Below are 18684 nucleotides of genomic sequence, written 5' to 3'. Positions count from 1 at the left end.
TTGTATTGGATAGAGTCTACAAAAATATGAGTGATTTTTTGCTCACAACCCGAGAGTCATTTGACATGTGGCATAAATGACATCAGTAATAAAGAGAAAGTTTCTCTTTCTTGTCCAGACGTCATTTGCCCACATATTTAAATTTTAAGATTTTAAATCTTAAAAAGGGTTGTTGGGCTCACATTGATTATCACATTGACAATCCAACAACACAACCTTCTAGATTTCATGAAAATATTTATATTAAAAAAAAAAAATTTTGAGCTTGATCCCATGTGTTGACAATGGACAACTATCAAATACCTAAATTTAAAATGAAAGTCAATGGAGAAAAAGAATTAATTCTAAAAAATTACATTTAATTTTGTCCTCTACCACCCCATTACATTAGATCCTATTTTTGAATGAAACAAGTTGATCTTATAAAAAAGTTTTTTTTTTCTTTTTTTAAGTATGGGTTGGAGAGAGAAACTCTCATTGCTAGTGTCATTCGTACCACATGTCAAATGACTGTTGGGTTGTAGGCAAAAAAAAGCACTCTAAAAATATCAAGTGATTTTTTACTCATAGCGAAACAATAATTTGACATGTGGCGCGAATGACATTGGCAATGAGATATAAAGTTTCTCTCTTAAGGGTGTCAATGGGCACTTGTTTAACTAAACCTAAACCGGAGCCGAAATCGAATACCTTGATTCTGGATCCCTTTTTATTCGAATCGATTAGAATCGAGCCTAAAATGGAATTGAACTACCAGAACAGTTAGGTTCTATCCAATGGGTACCCGCAGGTACCTGGAATTGATTTATTTTGTCATTTTTTCCCATATTATAGATGATATAAGGTATTTTTTATTTTAAAAAAATAAATGCATGTTATATGAAAATTCTTCAATTTTTTTCATATAAATTATCGATTGAATCTTAAAATGAGTTACTCTTCTAAAAAATTATTACTTTTAACATGATAAATTTTTATTTTTGAAAAAAATAATTAATTTGTATATTAAGTATAACAAATTATGACTAAGTTAACAATTTTGTTCATAATATGTTAATTTTTTTTATTATAATGATTTGAAATACCTTTTTTCGCATTTGATTTTTGAGAACTAGAACCGATGGGTACTCGTGATTTTTGACGATTCTGATTCCGATTTCATTTATTTTGGAATCGAACCTAGAATCGACAATAATCAGAATCAAACTAATATAATGATTATGGTTTTAAGTTTCTTAAGAATTGAACCGGAATTGACCCATTGACACCCATACTCTCTCTTTCCCATAGTGAAAAAAAAGAAATTTTTTTTATCTGATCACATTTTACTCATAGCCCAATGATAGTTTGACATGTGGTGCAGATGCATCAACAATGAGAGAAAAAATTTCTCTCTCCCATCCATAATGAAAAAAAAAAAGAATATGATCTCATGCAATGGGGTTGTAGGTGACAAAATTATATAAATTTCTAAAATAAATAGTTAAAAAATTAATTTTTACAAGTAAATTTTATTTTTAAATTTGAGGGATTGGTGATCATTCATTTTTAACACTTTTAATCATGCTCAAAAATAATTTCTTTTTATTATGAATATTTTCTTGGAATCTAGAAAGCAGTGTTCTTTAATGTGGTAATCAATGTCGCGAACGACCTTTTTTAAGATTTGAAATATTAAAACATAAATCTGGGTAGAGGACGTGCGGGCAAGTGAGAATTTCTCTGGCCGATGTCTTGGTGCCACATGTCAAACTGCTGTTGGTTGTGAGTAAAAAATACTCAAAAATACCCATGACGATACACGTGGATTAATACGACCTCCAAAATCGCACTCAAAATGCTTCGCCTTTCGTCTCCCATTACTCCCTCTCTCCTCTCTCTCCCACTATCGTTCTGCCACTCCAGGACCAGGTAAGATTCTTCCATTTTCTCTCTCAAAATTTGCCCTAAAATTCAGTTCTTTTGTGCTCCATTACTGATTTAAGGTTGTTAATTGATGTAGCTTTACTAGATCTGGTAGATTTGTTATAATTTTTTTTGTGATCCATGATCCATATTATTACATCTTTGTACCCAAATTTCTCTTTAAAGTTTCGATCTCATTTATCGGATCTGTCTTTATCTGCAAATTATGACGAAAGGTTCAAGATTTCTACTATAACGAAGTGTACAATTAGTAAGATGGCTGAAGATAATTTACTGTCAAAAGGGAGAAAACACGCCACTCTTCGATTATGCAATGTGTCAAGGTTGTTATCTAATCTAATCCACTCTTTAATAATTTTTTTTTTTAAAGATTGAACTGGTGATGATTTTTTCGTCTTTGACTTTTCTTGTTTGTAGTTTTGTGACAGAATTACTCGAATTGCGAGCAGAAAATCCTTCATACCATGTTCTATTTATCCCCGGAAATCCAGGTTAGATGATGAAGGGTGTACGGACTTGATTTATTCCCCTTTTTTAATTTTTATTTATATGAGTCTTAGTAGTTGGGGGTGGTTGTTTATTGTTGAAGGGATTGTTTCTTTCTACAAAGATTTTCTGGAATCAGTGTATGAGCAGCTTGGAGGATGTGCATCTGTGACAGGCAAGAAATGGGTGCTTTTTTAGATTCTCTTTTTGGCTCTTTAGAGTTGGAAATTTAGAATTTTTTTTATACTAATTACTTGTATTTCTGTTGTGATCTTCAGCAATTGGACACATTACCCAAACAACAAAGGTACTCATGTTGCACCCATATAAGCTATTAGTTAAAGCATAAATAGAATAATTGTTTGTTTCTGAAATTAAAATGGCTGTAAATTGTAATGCCCTTAGAACTAACTAACATTTCAACTAATGGGTTTCTGATTTTGATGAAGAATATATGTGCCCTCTTGTTTACTATCAATTAAATTCCTCACACCCTATGTCCTTTTTCTTTCCTTGTTTTTTTTTGGGTTTATTTTATATTTTTTTGAGACTGTCTTTTTTCTTCATTTATCATGAATGAGCACACTTTTATGGGTTTCTTGTTGCTTTGCACCCTTCTTGTTGTTACTTTGTGGAGGTTGTGCTATCCTCATTCCTTGTCATCTTACACACCTATCTGATTATGCTTGTACTTAATAGATGACATGTCTATCATGCTAATATAAAGTTTTATCATTGCTGTTAGAATTGGGAGAATGGGCGGTTATTCTCATTACAAGACCAGATTGCTCATAAGGTATCAGCTCTTATCTTTTATGCGTCATTGTACCTGTTAAAAGAAAACTATGGACTTGTTTATATACCCAATGGACATAAGGATACTCATTTTTTTCCTCCCTTGAAAGCTACTTAGAAACTATTTAACAGGACACTACAATTTTGGAAATTGTTTACATCATCATGCTAGACAAAGAATAGACCTAGAGTCATGCTTTCCAAGGTTTGGACATGTATAATGTCCTTTCTCATCTTCAAAACTACAAAGTTGCCCTCCTTTTTCAGGACATTTTCTAGAATTGACTTGTGGCTTCGAAAAATGGCAACATGTCTGAGCAAAGACACCCTCTATTTATTTGGTACATTTACGTCTCTCCACTTACCACCCCCTCTCCTTTGGACACCACGTTTTTTAGACGCTTTGTAGGGGCTCTGCTTCTACCATAACGCTACCAACTTTCATCCATATGTAATGGTTGGACTTCATTCTACCATAACACCGATGTTTTATATAAAATAATGATGTCCACTCAATCTCACAATTTCAGGTGTACTTTATCAAGCAAGACTTTCAAGATACAAAAGTTCCTTTGTTATTGGTAAGAATTTTTCTATTTACTCATTAAGTCTAATTTATATTTGTTGACAACCATTTACCCCAAAAGACCCCTTTAATGGGGAAGGCACAACTATGAATATAAAGGGTCACGGGTCGAAGTGGGGCATGATACATGAGCACATGACACTCGGGAACGGAGGCGGATAACACAACACTAACCACTCCCCCTCACCCATGTTGAGTATTGTGTTATCTGCCTCCGCTCCCGAGTGTCACGTGCTCGCGTATCGTGCTCCAGTTCGACTCGTGACCCTCTTATATTTATAGTTGCATCTTCCCCATCAGACTGGTCTTTTGGGGTAAATGGTTGTCAACATGTTATTATAGCATTAGGTTTGTATAGGTCAAGGGTTCAAGTCTCCTCGAAAGAATTTTCCATCCTTATGGGTGAGGAGGAGTGTTGAGTGTCGTGTTATCCACCTCCTGGGTGTAACGTGCTCACATATTGTGCCCCAGTTTGACTCATGACCCTCTTATATTCGTAGTTGCACCTTCCCATCAGATTGGCCTTTTGGGGTAAATGGTTGTCAACAATATTCGTTATGTTCATCAATCCATTGCAACGACATCTTAGAAGTGAGTGGATGATTTGGACCAAAACGGAAGATTGTCAAACAATATTAGAGATATTTTGCTTAGAGTTTGAGTTGTACACTCATGCACATAGACGTGCCAATGAAGATGCTGTGTCATTGCCAAAGATGACTGTAGACACCCCATTTTTGCACTCGCCTGATTAATCAACTCGTCAATCCGATTGCAATGATTCCCAATGATGGATGTGTATTCCATTGCTTTATTTTGTTACCAGATGTGTTTCAGAAATCCGGATGAGGTATCTCGAATTGACAAAACCTTAGAAACCACGCTACGCTAGGAAAATACGACCCCAGAAACATAGAAATCATCATCTTGCAGACCAAAAAGAAACTTCACGATAAAAATCACTAAAAAATTACCAAATTACCAAAATACCCCTAATCTCAAAACAACCCTAGAGCCTACGTTACGCTTAGGAAAACTCTCTCGAACACATAAAATAACAAATCGGAACCAAATAAATCATTTAACTAATTTTAACAGAATTTGACAAAATTACGAAAATGCCCCTCATAAAGTTCACAATCATTTCACATAAAAATTTTCATAAATGACACAAACCAACATTCTCATTGAATTCCTTACGAAAAACCGATTCTAAAACATCCTAGAACATTAAAAATCGACTTGAAACGTGAAAAGTCCTCTCCGGGGGCAAAACGGTAATTTCACAATTTTCATAATTAAAAAATTCGAATTAATAAATAAAATATTAAATAATTAAAGTGAAACATTGATGAAATTAATTTAAAAATTTGAACCTAAAAAATCGATCAATCGGACTTTCGGGTAAAATTGTTGAGGGTTCGTGGGATATTTCTTTAAGGACCCCTCCATTTGGGGGTCCAAAGAATTAAAGAAATAATGGAAGGGGGTTCTCCAAAATTTAAAGTCAATCAAGCAAGACTGTAGTCAAAGTATTAAAGTCAATCAAGTGAGACTAAAGTCAAAATTAAAGTCAATTAAGCAAGACTGAAGTTAAAATATTAAAAGTCAATCAATTAAGACTAAAGTCAAAACATTAAAAGTCAATCAATAAGACCAAAAGTCATAATAGAATTCTAATTAAATAATAACTCTATTTAATAGAGTTCTAACTTAAAAACAATTCTACCTAAAACAATTCTAATTAAAACACAATTCTACCTAAAACAATTTTAACTAAAACACAACTCTAATTAAAAGATCTCTAATTAAACACTAACTCTATCCAAATCAACCTTAAAAAAATTCTATAAATAGAGGTGCTCACACCCTATTTTCGTCAAATCATAAACCCTAAGAGAAGTAGGTCTAGAAGCTCCCCTAGCCCCCCATAAACCCTAGTTTTGGAGTCCCAACTCCTTACCTAACATCCCTCCTTCAATTTTAGTCTAGAAAACACCTAAAATCTCTCCAAAAACACCCCCACATCCGCAACAAACTTGAAGAGTTCAGATCCAAAAACAAGGAGATACCTTGATCTAGGAGATCCGAAGTCAAATCCGGAGATAGAACGAAGCAGGGAGTACAGTACAAGGAGCTCTTTTTGTCAGATCTGAGGGAACAAAATCCTTGCTATCGGAAAGGTATGTAATTTTTTTATTTTTATCTAGGTTTTTAGCAATGTGATATATTTGGGAAGTTAGTAGAGACCGGCTTTGGCCGGGCGGGGTTGGTGCCTAACACCTTCCAACCCCGTAACATGATCCTCAAATTCAGATTTTTTGTGGTAGATTAGTTCTTTTTATCCATGTTAGAGTCAGTTTGGTTCCTAGACCACAATAACTAGGTGGCGACTCCCAAACCTCAAGGGTCAAAAACGGATCCGCGCACCCCGCGGATCGAGGGCGCTTTCAATGACACTAGTGTTGAGTGTATATTTTTCTCCACTCTCAGGCGTGTCATACCTCAATCAAGCTGCGTGACCCTCTTATATTCATTGTTCTCCCCTTCTCCAGCAGATCGATCTTTTGGAGTAGTTGGTAGGTTAGCATGGTATCTGAGTGCTAAGTTCGTATAGGTCATGGGTTCAAATCTTTCCACTCTTATGGGTGAGGGGGAGTGTTGAGTGTATATTTTCCTCTACTCTCGGGTGTGTCATACCCCAATCAAGCCGCGTGACCCTCTTATGTTCATTATTCTCCCCTTCTCCAACAGATTGGTCTTTTAGAGTAGTTGGTAGGTTAACATGGTATCTGAGCTCTAGGTTCGTAGGGGTCATGGGTTCAAATCTTTCCACCTTTATGGGTGAGGGGGAGTGTTGAGTGTATATTTTCCTCCACTCTCGGGTGTGTCATACCCCAATCAAGCCGCGTGACTCTCTTATATTCATTGTTCTCCCCTTCTCCAACAGATCGGTCTTTGGAAGTAGTTGGTTGGTTAACAACTAGTAGAGATCTTCAAATTCTCTTCTTTGTTTAATATATTTATTTTGTAGTGATTGAAAGGATGAATGAAACTTAGACAACTTAAAAAAAATATCGTGTTTCTTTTCCTCATGCACTTCTGGCTTTGTTTTGGCTTCTTGTGGTCATAAAAAAGCTTTGCTTATATCAAAATGGCATAATAATGTATATTGGGTTCACAATGATTTTGAAAATATTTTTATCTTGTTATTTCTTGACAATTTTAAAGTTTTCCAAATAAATAAGAATTCTAAATTCCTGCTAGCATCAAAACAGCATAAATGCGTTTATCTTTATGTGGAATTATAACCATGAAATATTCTCATGATCATCACCATGTTGATCCTGGTATCATGTTCTACCATTTGTGTTGTGAAAACAATGGGCCTGGATAAAAGATGCTCAATGCTGGCAATGATGTCCATCTTTTTCACTGAATTAGAAGGGGGGACATGGTAAAAGTATAAAAAATTCTTTGTTTATGCTTTGTGATTTCCAGAGTACTATAATTGCTTTCATCCTACCATATGTTTTTGGGGAATGTCTATGTTGGATTTGTTTATATGAAGTAAACCGATCAATCTTCTAGATTGGCTAGGACATATTTAATCCTCCGGGTATTACATGTGAGACCTTGGACATTGTTTAAATCTTAATGAAGCTTGAATTTTAGTTTCTTGTCCATTTTAACAGCTGACTTTCATTTCCTTTGCTGAAGGTTGGGCACTCTATTGGGTCATATATTTCTCTGGAAATTTTTAAAAGATTTCCAGAACAGGTGACTACTGCTTTATTGTAATTTAATATTCTTGGTTTTATTGTGCCATCTTTCATTTGCTCAGTTTTTAGAATATCCATTCTAGTTAAAATTGCCTTTTTTCTGAATTTACAGGTGAAATATTGCATAGGGCTTTATCCATTTTTAAGTTTGAACAAGGAATCCTTGGTGCAAACTAAGATTGGGAAGATTGCAGCGTATAGTTCTTTCTTGTTTACGAGTAACATCACCTCTCTTGCTGTCCGGCCCTTTTTCCTTTTTTACTTTTTTTGGTCAAGAGAAGGGCCCCTTATTCATTATTCCTTTGCCGACTAGGGTAGTAGGCTATATGCACATGCCATTTCAGCTTCCCTTTCCCAAGCTGTTAACAACTTTGTGTTCCATTATGCTTATTTAATATACACTTGCACTTCCTTTTCCCCTGTAACACAATTTTCAAGGGTATTGAAGTCTAGTTACTGTTAGAAAGTTTTTCCCTCTTGAGATTTCTTTGCAATCCAACAACTTTAATAAAAATTAGCATGATAGGAAAATCCCTTGAATGCTACATAACATAGACATAGATGCATGTTGGTGAAGACACTAGTATGAAGTGTTAAGAGTATGACAAATTGACCTGCGCACACTAGTAATACACCATCATGTCTATATTTTGTTTTATATGCTGATAATTTTTTTTTTTTTTGAATACTTTAGTTCATGTTAAGCATACAATATATGAAGAATGTTTTTTACGTCTGTTGATACACGTTAAAATCGCATAAGCAATAATGTAAATAATAGTTGAAAACAGAATGTTTGAATAAATTAAATATATCTTTGGTAAAGTGTGTCCAGTTTGGCATGTGGGTTCAACTTGGTGTCCGACACGACAAATTCTTAGCAAGTGAAATGTCCTTGTTTGATCTTTTCTAAATAAAGTGTCTTTGATAAATACTTAGTAGCTGAATGATTAGAGAAAGAGGAGGGTGAGAATGATTGATGAATGTTGCATTTGACCCTTTATCACACTTATCCTTCTTGTGAACATTTTCAAACACTTTCATGAGATCTTCAATTGTAACCCCTAAAAGGTTTGTGGAAAGTCAAAATGAACCCTTCCAGACTTGGGGCTTTGATAGCGGAAACCAAGGTTTAAAATATCATTTCGATTCAATGTTTTGGTCAGGTTAGACGGTCTCAACCACTGGAACATTATAAAGAATTTTTAAACTTTTTGAGACAATCCAAAACATTCCCGAAACATTCAATGTTTTGTTCCAATCTTGGCTGAAACGGGAATGTTCTGCCGTAACATTTCGAAACAGCATGAAACTTTGAAGCATGGAGGAAACCATTTCCACCTTAAACTTCCTTTTAAGCCACTCCACCATTTCTTTGTCCAAAGATGAAAATCCTACTCATCAAGAGTAGGTCTACATAAGCCTTCCAATATATAAGGCCTCTAATAAAACTTGGAGTGACAAAAGCTATAGAAATTGCGCTCGGTTCATACTGACTTGTGTATATGAGACGAACATTTATATATTCATGATCAAGTCTTAGCTAAGTGGTAAGACCTTGTGGAGGTTGTTCCCAAGGTCTTAGGTTCAAACCGTTTGATCCCCTTCTTATACTAAAGTTAACTGTTAACCACTAACCCACCAAGAAAACAAAATTACTTATGACCTAAGAAGGTCATAGTCACTCGGACTTATGACCAATGGGTCTCCTATTTTTCGAAATTTTCAATAAAAGTTATTTAATAATTAAGAGATGATTTTTAATTATGAAAATTATATTACACATTAACTAACCAATAAGTGTTCAAATATACTAATTACTGAAAATTATATGTAATGGGTTCTCTATTTTATACCTTATTTACCACTAACTTAGCAATTTTCATACATTATATGTAATTATTAATTATTTTTGTACATTTATAAAATACATTTTTTTTTGGTATAAAAGGAAATATTCCAGTAATGTTTCTTTTGTTCCCCATGGAAGCAGAAATATTTCATAATATGTTTATGAAAATATGTTGAATTTAGTACCATTTATTGTTCTGTAGATAGAATAGAATTAATGGTATACTTTCCTCCGAAGCTAGTATGTACTAGAAATAAATATAAATTATGACCAAAAAGGTAAGAGCTGTTGGTCCTTGTTTCAGTTGCTGTTCCTTTGTTTTTTGGGGAGGGTGGTCAGTCCTAATCATGGTTTTAAATCTTGTCAGATACCGAGACGACTTGTCCTAGACCGAGACAACTCGTCCGATTCGTCTCGGTATCGTTCACCAACGAGACAGATAGACAAGTTATCTCAAACCTGGTGTTTCTCAAAGGTCAGTCCATTTTTTCTCATTGTTGAATGAGCTGACAGTAATTAATCGGATGACTCGGTCTCGTTCATGGACGAGACGAGACGTCGAAACAAGTTTTAAAACCATGGTCCTAATTATACTTCCTCTAGTGATGGTCATAAAGCGATTATCTAGCTAAGCTGTTGTTCACGTAAATGGCTTTTCTGAATTTGGCATTCTTTTGATTGTAGTTGTACTGAAAGTAATTTCTTAAAATATTTGTGTTCCTATCTCGCAGTTTTTGGCAAAAATTTTCTCTGGCATCCATAGTGCTTATTTCTATGAGTTGAATTTCAGGTCCCAGATTCAAAGTTTTGCACTTAGTTCTATTGTAGCAGTGTTGGGCTTACTTCCAAGCCGTGTTTCCAAATTTCTTGTGAGAAAATCTATTGGGAAATCGTGGTCTGCGACGGCAATTGAGGCTGCTTGCAGTCACCTGCTGCAGGTTAAAATCCCCCTTCTTTTACTGTACTGATGGAGTTGATATTATTAAGGTGCAAAGCAACTCACCCAAAAGACATAATAATGAAAGGCTTGTGAAATCCTTTTTAAACTTGACCTAGTCTTCATATTGCTGTTTTTTTGTGTGACTTCAAATTGATGCTTGGCTTTATCTATCAAAAAAGGGAAAAAAAATGATGCTTGTCTTGAGCTTTATTTTTGAGTATCCTCTGTTTTCTTTTGTGCTTCAATGAACACCGTTGCCTACTTGTCTTTTACAGTCGTATATGTGATATTATTAGCAGCATAATGTGCTTATAGTTCTAGTGACAAGGTATTATAATAATGTTTTCATGTTGTTTTCAAAGAATAGCATTGCTGAGGGTATAGTAACTGAATAAACTTCTTATAGTACTTGATGCCATATGCTTCTCTTGACAGATTGGGAGAACAATTTTGAGGCTGAGGGTTCCCACCTTAGCATTTAAGATTGTTTGGGGACTTTTCTCTTGCTAGGTAACTGAACTTGTAAAATATTTTTGTTTCAGCTTTGCAGTATTGGCCAGATCATCAATTAGGTGCATATAATGCAAATTTTTTTTTTTTTGAATGGAGACTCAAATAGGAGATATGCACGACAACCTCTGTTGTGCAGAACAACCTAGGGTTCATTTGCACAAGTCCAATTGGGTCATCTTAAGACCATACAAAGGATTTGACCTTGGGTTACAATTCCCTTCTCAACTAAACTCTATTTTCTTGAACTAAAATCAACTTGTCTTTTACATCAAATAAACCCTATATTTATAGACCTATCTAGCCTAATACAAATTATCCGACTACACTTCATATGCTCGTAATCTTTTTGTAATGTTCTTCTAATCATTTCTTATCATAAATAAAGACTTGAAGTAAGAAAATAGATAAATCCTGAATTCATGATGTTTAGCGCGTCTGTGTCGCACTTTTCTTTCTTCTTTTGTAAGCCACCTTTTCAGTTCAAAGGTCTGATTTGGTTTAATGTGAATGTTCTGAGGTGTAGATTCTGGTGCATCACAAATGGTTCAACACTAGAGAGGAGGGAATTGCTTGCAGGCTAAAATGGGTATTTGCAGATGACAGACATCATTGGTGACCCACAATGGGGAATATACTCCTGGATCATCCTTTTGCAGATGAAGTAGTTGATGAGACTTGAAAGGGTGTCTATGGAAAACTAGAAATCTGGAGCATTGCTTTGGAGTCCAAGGGTTTAGAATAAGTAGAACCAGCATAAAGTATGGGAGTTCAACTTTAGTAATGACATTATGGAGAGGAAGAACAATTTAAGATTGATGGCCAAGAATTAATGACTGGGAGATATATTACATAGCAAACCTGATGAACAATATGCAAGACTTTTCCATTTCCTTGAGAATTGAGGACAAATGAGTATTGGAGGGGGCTTGAAACGAATATAACCCTGTCCTTGATGGCTTCTTATTTATTTTTTTGGACTCCGGCTCTAGAAAAATTCTTGGCAATTTGCCATATTAAATCTTGTAGAATCATTATGGTGGATTATTGCTCAATGTGTAGATCTAATGGGGGAAACAATCTATTATCTTCTATTACATTGTAAGTTGGCTCCAGATGCCCGATCTCATTTCCATTACTTTTTGGCTTGAATTAGATTTTTCCCAAATTATTAGCATTCTTGTTTTGTAGTTGGCCGACATCAAAGTTTTGTTAAGTGGTAGGATTATGTAGCATTCTTTACTATTCATGATTTATTAGGGTATCTAGAAGGAGAGATAGGAGGATCTTTGATGGTAGGGAATTTTGGGGCAGGAGATCATTTTTAGTTTCAAAACACCTTATTTTACTGGTCCAAATTACACAAGGAACGTTGCCACGTTGGGGTGTATGTTGAGGACTTTATGTTTAGGTGGGATGAGGCCTTACTTCATTGATATATCTACTATGACAATATAATATTGCAAGTCGTAGGACATTTTGATAATTTGTTTTTGGACAATGTTTTCTTGGTTGGTTCCCTTGAACAATTATCCTTGTATTTATTTTTGTGATCCTTAATGAAATGTTTCACTTATATAAAAGATTCAAATTCATCGTTTTCATTACCTTGGTTCTATTATTCATAATGATGGAGATATTGAGGAGGATGTTGTCCATACTATTATTGATGGATGGTTAAAGTGGAGGTGGTGCTATTTGACTAACACATCCCAATCATCAACTAATAAGAAATTTTATTGTAAGGTAGAAGGCTAGCTATGTTTTATGGAGTTGATTTTTTAGCAATCAAAAGACAACCCGTGCATAGATTGACCACGTTAGATATGAAGAGATTGAGTAGAAAAATTAAGAAAAAATAAAATTAGGAATAATGTCTGGGGTTAAAAATCTCGTCCAATACCATGAGGTGCATGGTGTGAGATATGTGATGTTTGGCAATTATGGTCATCGCTCACATTTGTTTTCAGTTCAATAGAGTATTGGCTTAGGTTAGAGAGAATTGTGTATCTTAGTCATTTATTAGTCCCTCTTTTATAACAAAATTTGGAGTGGTTATATGGTTGACAGCTTGTGAAGTTGACAGTTATCACATTAACCTGCCACGTTCGATGAATATGTAGCGACGATTATCACCTTTTGGGGTCATGTCAGTGATACTTGTTCTAATAGTTGTCTTTTTCTAACCACGATCACGAGACACAATTTGTATGTCCGAGGGTTATGCAGTTCTAGGCTACTGTTTGTGGCTCATTTCAACATTCAAGGTTTAATGATTCCGTATAGTAAGATGAAAAATCGCATCGACTAACGTGATTTCATCTCCTTGCATTTCTTTGCATTTTTTGCAAGCTATCTAGTGTGGCAAAGGCATTAAAAAAACAACCATACATGAAAATTATAAGTCGCTCAAGGAATACCTTGTTGTTCGAGGTGGGATGTGATTAGGTCCTAAAAAGACTCCCTTCAACATGGGTTAGGTTGACTACACATGCATTAGACTCTCAATTCTGCTTTTCCTACCCTCCGACAAAGTGTTGTTGCTTGAAGACATGTTGGTTCATGATGAGGAAATTGAGTTGGTGTTTCCCTTGCCTTTTCAAGTCCTCTTGCAACGCTTTGACCCATTTGAATTGTTCTTGTCCTTGCCTTTGCCTTCAAAGGAGGTTCCTCGTTCTGAATGGTGCTTGAAGGTGGATCATTCAATTATGTAGTTGCTTTTTTCCCCTACTTTGTCACCATTCAATTGTGTCCTTCAAGTATTTTGGCCGAACTATCTGCACGATCCTTTTAGTCGCTTTTAACTGTATGCTCGATGCCTATTTTGCTCTCCCCATCTTTCTTCGCTCCTCCTTTCTTTTGGAAGTTATCGAGTACAACCTCTTCTATTCTCAACAGTTAAGGTGGGAGACAAATAAAATTTTAGACGCATTAAGTGATGGGCATATACTAAAATTTTCACTTGCTCATAAGGAGCCTCCAAATCTCGTATATTCAACCATCCACCCTAGTACTATATAATCTATTGACATACAGATCGTGTCACCTAACCGTGGTTGGAAAGAACGACTATCAGAGCATGTCCTCCTCAAATGGTCTCAAAAGGTGATAACTGTCGCCACACGTTTGTCAAATGTGACAAGTTTGATGCAATTTTTATTAATCACATTACAAGTTGTTAACCACGTCATCACTCCAAATTGGCTATAAAAAAGGGACTAATGAATATTTAAGGTATGCAATTCTTTCTGACCCAAGCTAATATTTTATTGACTAAAAATAAACTTGAGGCTCAAAGTATAATTGACAGGCACCTTGCTAGAGTGAATGCAACTGGAAAAGAAAATAAAAAGCTCCTTTAATCTTGCACCACACATCTTGAGGTGTTGGAAGGAAATTTACACCTACGAAATGTGTACATGAAAATATAGTACTAGTCCTAATAGGTGACAAATTAAATGAGATTTAGTTGAGAGGGTTTGGTTTTGTGGAACGAAGGTTGATTAAGGAATGTGCAAGTTGAAGGTTTTAAAAGAGCTATACAAAAATAAAAAAAGAATGTGGATTGATGTAATGAGAGTATATATAAACTCACTAGAAACAACATTATTGATGGGCAGGGACTACGTGAATGGGGGAATAAGATTTGTTCAATCGATCCCAATTTTTTTGGGATGAGGCTTTGATGATGATGGTGATGATCTATCATGATTTGCTTGTTATTGATTCAAGCAATTTGATCTGGATGTTGTGATTCAAAGTATGGGCGTGGATCATTTTTTAGATATTGAAAATGAGCTAAGAAGGTAGCATAAATCTAGGGCCATATTTTGACGACAATGTTAATAGGTGAGGATGCTATCAATAAGATGATAAACTTCCCCAACTCTTTAACATTGAGATCGTGCTTCCTTTAAAATTTCTTGGGAAATGTGGCTTCTAATTGGAGTTATTGAATGAAACTTTACCTTTAGATTTTAGTTCCTCTTGGAGATTGTAGGTTTTCTAGGATTGGCATATTATATACAAGAGGGTTCCCCATCCCCGCGCCTTGTTCTTTAAGAAATTTTCTCAGTGATCAAACTTCTATCCCTACCATTCTTATAGCCATATAGTAGGGGCTGATTCTCTTTTGTGGAACACACATTGCCCAATGAGCCATAAAACTTGAAACTCCCCCCTTGTCCCTATACCATCATTGCATTCAAGTAGAGGAGTGGCAAACCAAGAAAAGAAATTACTCTCTCTTTTTATTTATTTTTATTTCACTTTGTAGAGTATTTTACCCCCTCGGTCATCCCTATACCATCATTGCATTCTATAAGAGGAGTGGCAAACCAAGAATAGTAATTACTTCTTTTTGTTTTTTTTTTTTTTAATTTTTGTATAGTATTTTATTTTCATTTTACTCAATTGGATTCCTTGGGGATTTTTACACAAGAACTAGTAATTTTGTTCTAATTTTATTTTTATAACTGAACTATCTGTTCTTTTAAAAACTTGTCTTGTGGCTATAGTTGTATAAACAGAGAGTTAGAGGTAACATACATAGAGTTTGGAGAATGGCCAGAATCAATCTCAAACTAGGACTTTGTCATGTGTGCTTGGTTGTTTGGCCTAGCCATAAGCATGCGGAGATGGGCATGGCTTGAGGTCATTATCCATTTTGTTGGAACCTTTTTTTCCTGTTTTTTCCCCTAAGATACTAACAATTAGCACCCTACATCCATCAAAATGTTGTTACCTCTACATGTTTTATATGATATTTGATAATTTATTATATAAGCATTTCAGGGCGTTTATCTTTATAAAATAATACTTTTTTCTTGCATTTATTGTGAATGCATTTTATGTGTTCTTACTTCATCAATTGTAAAATGCCTTATCCCTTGCCACTATTATCTGGCATATTTCCCGGTGTGTTATCTTTTCTTGAAAATCTAAAAAAATCCTTTTATTATTATTATTATTTTTATTATCCTAGGTAGGCTCAATCCAATAGTTACAGTTTCAAATATGGTGTCATATGATAAAACCATGATGCTAATTCCAAAATTCATGTATCCTAAAATCCAAGAAAGCTGAAATTGAGGGGCTGTCATTCATGTACCCTTCATTAACTATCCTTGAAAGAAGTATCTTTTATCGTCTGGCATTATTCCATTTACTGCTGATTTTTATATAAGCATCTTCACTATGAGTTTTTTCATCTCTTTTCTTACAAGTGCTTAGGAATGACATTTATGCTTTCATATAAGTTATATATGAAATTGACTGTACTTATCAAATATATATATATATATATATATATAGGGTCAGGTTCATGAGACAATAACATAGCCAGCGTGTTTTGTCCTATATGGGCTAGAAGTTTCGGAATGGGCTAATTTTTTTTTTTTTGAGGATGATCTTCTCACCATAGAGATCATCCTCACAAAAAGTTAGCTCATTCAGAAAACTTCTAACCCCATTGAAAGTGGTTTACAAATTAATGGTAAAAATTTCTGGTCCATGATTCTTCAACTTTTATACTGGGGTTAGAAGTTTTAGAATGGGCTGATTTTTTGTGAGGATGATCTCCTCACATAAAGATCATACTCACAAAAAATCAGCCCATTCCAAAATTTCTAGCCCATATAGGATAAAACATGTTGGCTATATATATATATATATATATATGTCGACGGTATGTTGCTGATGGAGTAATGCAGACTCTCTTGCAAAGCTGGCCTTTATTTTCTGATGCATCTCATCTATTTCTAAAATTTACTTGTTAAGTGGTAGATTTCCCTATAAAAGATATAGTGGACTATACATCTTAGTGCATATTTTTTTTTCTGAATATTTTATATGCAATAGTCCTGTAAAATCTTTCATGCCTCAGAAATTATTTATGGAGTTCATTAACTTGATCCGCATTTTCCCCTACAACACAGTTAATCAATCCATACATATAACAACACTGATCTTTAGAGTATTTTCTACACAATAGTCCTGCGAGATCTAAGGAGTGCCTCATATATTGTACCAAAACATTTGGTTTGTTATGGATGTAGATTTACTGTACTAACTTTTATAGTAGTTTTTGATGATCTACAGTACCATACAATGCGGAATGTCCTCTTTATGGCAATGACAGAATTCAAAAAGGTGATTGTTACTTGACTTCATGTACAATTTTTATATCGAAATCACATCTTATAGTATGAGAGACTCATGGTATCATTCATGACTCACTTGGATGCTAGCATTTAAATATTCCATATCCATCTGTTACATTAATAATTATACTTATAAAGATACCATAGTTATTAAGAGAAAGTAAAAAGGGAAACATATATGGAAAAAAGAAAAGAAAAGAAAAGAAAAGAAAAAGGTGTCCAAATTATATGAGAGGTTTCTGCTACGTCAGAAATGCAAAATTCCTTTTATTGTACTTTATTTTAAAGGAGATGGGCCCCTTAAAAGGGTGCATGTGTTCTATACTCACGACTTAACATTGCCTTTGTGTACTTTGTCCCATGTCTTTATGCATCCAATGATACTACTAATATCTGAGGATGTCTTTTTCTAGTTATTTAGTAGTCCAAGTGTTTGTGAAAGACACATTTTGACAAATTATCCTATATGTCTTGCAATGACAGAAGTATATGTTTTAAAACTAAGTTACTGAATTAAATAAATGTTTTGGAGTGATAGTTAAGATATTTTATATTTACTTTTTCAATCTCTATTACAAAACTTTGTAACGTTATCAAGTTTTCTAGATCTTTTTTATATGTATTTTCTACTTTTAACTAGACCTAGTAAAAAATTCTCTTTCTCGTATATTTATTTTTAGGGAAAATTAAAAAATAAAATCAAATATAATAATTATTTAATAAAAAAGTACAAATTTAGTGAAAATTACGAAAAAGGTAATAAACCGGCCATGCAAGGGCCGGTTTTTTTCTCTCTCCATTTTATTCTCCCTTTTTATTTTTTTAATTAAAAAAATCGAATTTTTTACACTCTAACCGGCCATTCAATGTCCTCTACATTTCTCTCTCCTCTTTCTCTCTCTTTTGTTTTTTTAATTAAAAAAATAAAAAAAATTTCATTCCAACTGGTCATTCAATGTCCTCTAAATTTCTCTCTCCTCTTTCTCACTCTCGTTTTATTTTTTTAATTAAAAAAATCAAATGTTTACATTGCCATTCAATGTCCTCTACATTTCTCTCTCTCTTTTTGTTTTTTTAATTAAAAAAATAAAAAAAATTTCATTCCAACCGGCCATTCAATGTCCTCTAAATTTCTCTCCTTTTTCTCACTCTCTTTTTGTTTTTTTTTTAATTAAAAAAATCAAATGTTTACATTACCATTCAATGTCCTCTAAATTTCTCTCTCCTCTTTCTCTTTTTTTTTTTTTTAAATTAAAAAGATCAAATTTTTACATTCTAACCGATTTTTTTTATTTAAAAAAGTGAAGAGAAAAATTCATCGGACATTGAATAATGGTCGTTACATTTAAAAAAAATTATGAGAGAAATTCAACGGGCATTGAATAGCTGTTTAGAATGTAAAAATTCTTTTTTTTTTTAAATTTAAAAAATAGAGAGAGAAAGAGAAAGAGAAGAGAGAAATTCAACGGACATTGATTGGTTGTTTAAAATGTAAAAATCCATTTTTTTTAATTTAAAAAATAAATAGAGAGAAATTTAGCGAACATTGAATGCCGTTTAAAATATAAAAATTCGTTTTTTTTTTAATTTAAAAGAGAGAGAGAGAGAGAGAGAGAGAGAGGAGAGAGAGAGAGAGGACATGGAAT

General features: G+C 34.0%; 1 protein-coding gene across 8 annotated transcripts in view; it reads left to right on the top strand.

Moving 5' to 3' along the window:
- Positions 1-1755: 1755 nt before the first annotated feature.
- The window catches only part of LOC147400129 (alpha/beta-Hydrolases superfamily protein), a 28464-nt gene continuing 11535 nt past the window's right edge, over positions 1756-18684 (top strand). For 2 of the 8 annotated variants that reach the window (XM_086445729.1, XM_086445730.1), the window contains exons 1-11: positions 1757-1911; positions 2142-2249; positions 2344-2417; positions 2516-2587; positions 2691-2719; positions 3158-3208; positions 3738-3788; positions 7514-7573; positions 7688-7770; positions 10218-10365; positions 16977-17027. In XM_086445729.1, the coding sequence (XP_086301855.1) occupies positions 1838-1911; positions 2142-2249; positions 2344-2417; positions 2516-2587; positions 2691-2719; positions 3158-3208; positions 3738-3788; positions 7514-7573; positions 7688-7770; positions 10218-10365; positions 16977-17027 (801 nt within the window). In that variant the 5' untranslated portion in view covers positions 1757-1837. Of the gene's footprint in view, positions 1912-2141; positions 2250-2343; positions 2418-2515; positions 2588-2690; positions 2720-3157; positions 3209-3737; positions 3789-7513; positions 7574-7687; positions 7771-10217; positions 10366-10802; positions 10878-11403; positions 11983-16959; positions 17028-18684 lie in introns of those variants that run through there. The other 6 variants (XR_015179189.1, XM_086445735.1, XM_086445734.1 and 3 more) reach the window with 6 other exon arrangements.

This window comes from Akebia trifoliata, chromosome 6 (genome assembly GCF_017979445.1).
Source record: "Akebia trifoliata isolate Shusen 1 chromosome 6, ASM1797944v1, whole genome shotgun sequence".
Classification (NCBI taxonomy): domain Eukaryota; kingdom Viridiplantae; phylum Streptophyta; class Magnoliopsida; order Ranunculales; family Lardizabalaceae; genus Akebia; species Akebia trifoliata.
The sequence above is the reverse complement of the archived record's forward strand: the minus strand, read 5'-3'. Positions and strand labels throughout refer to the sequence as shown.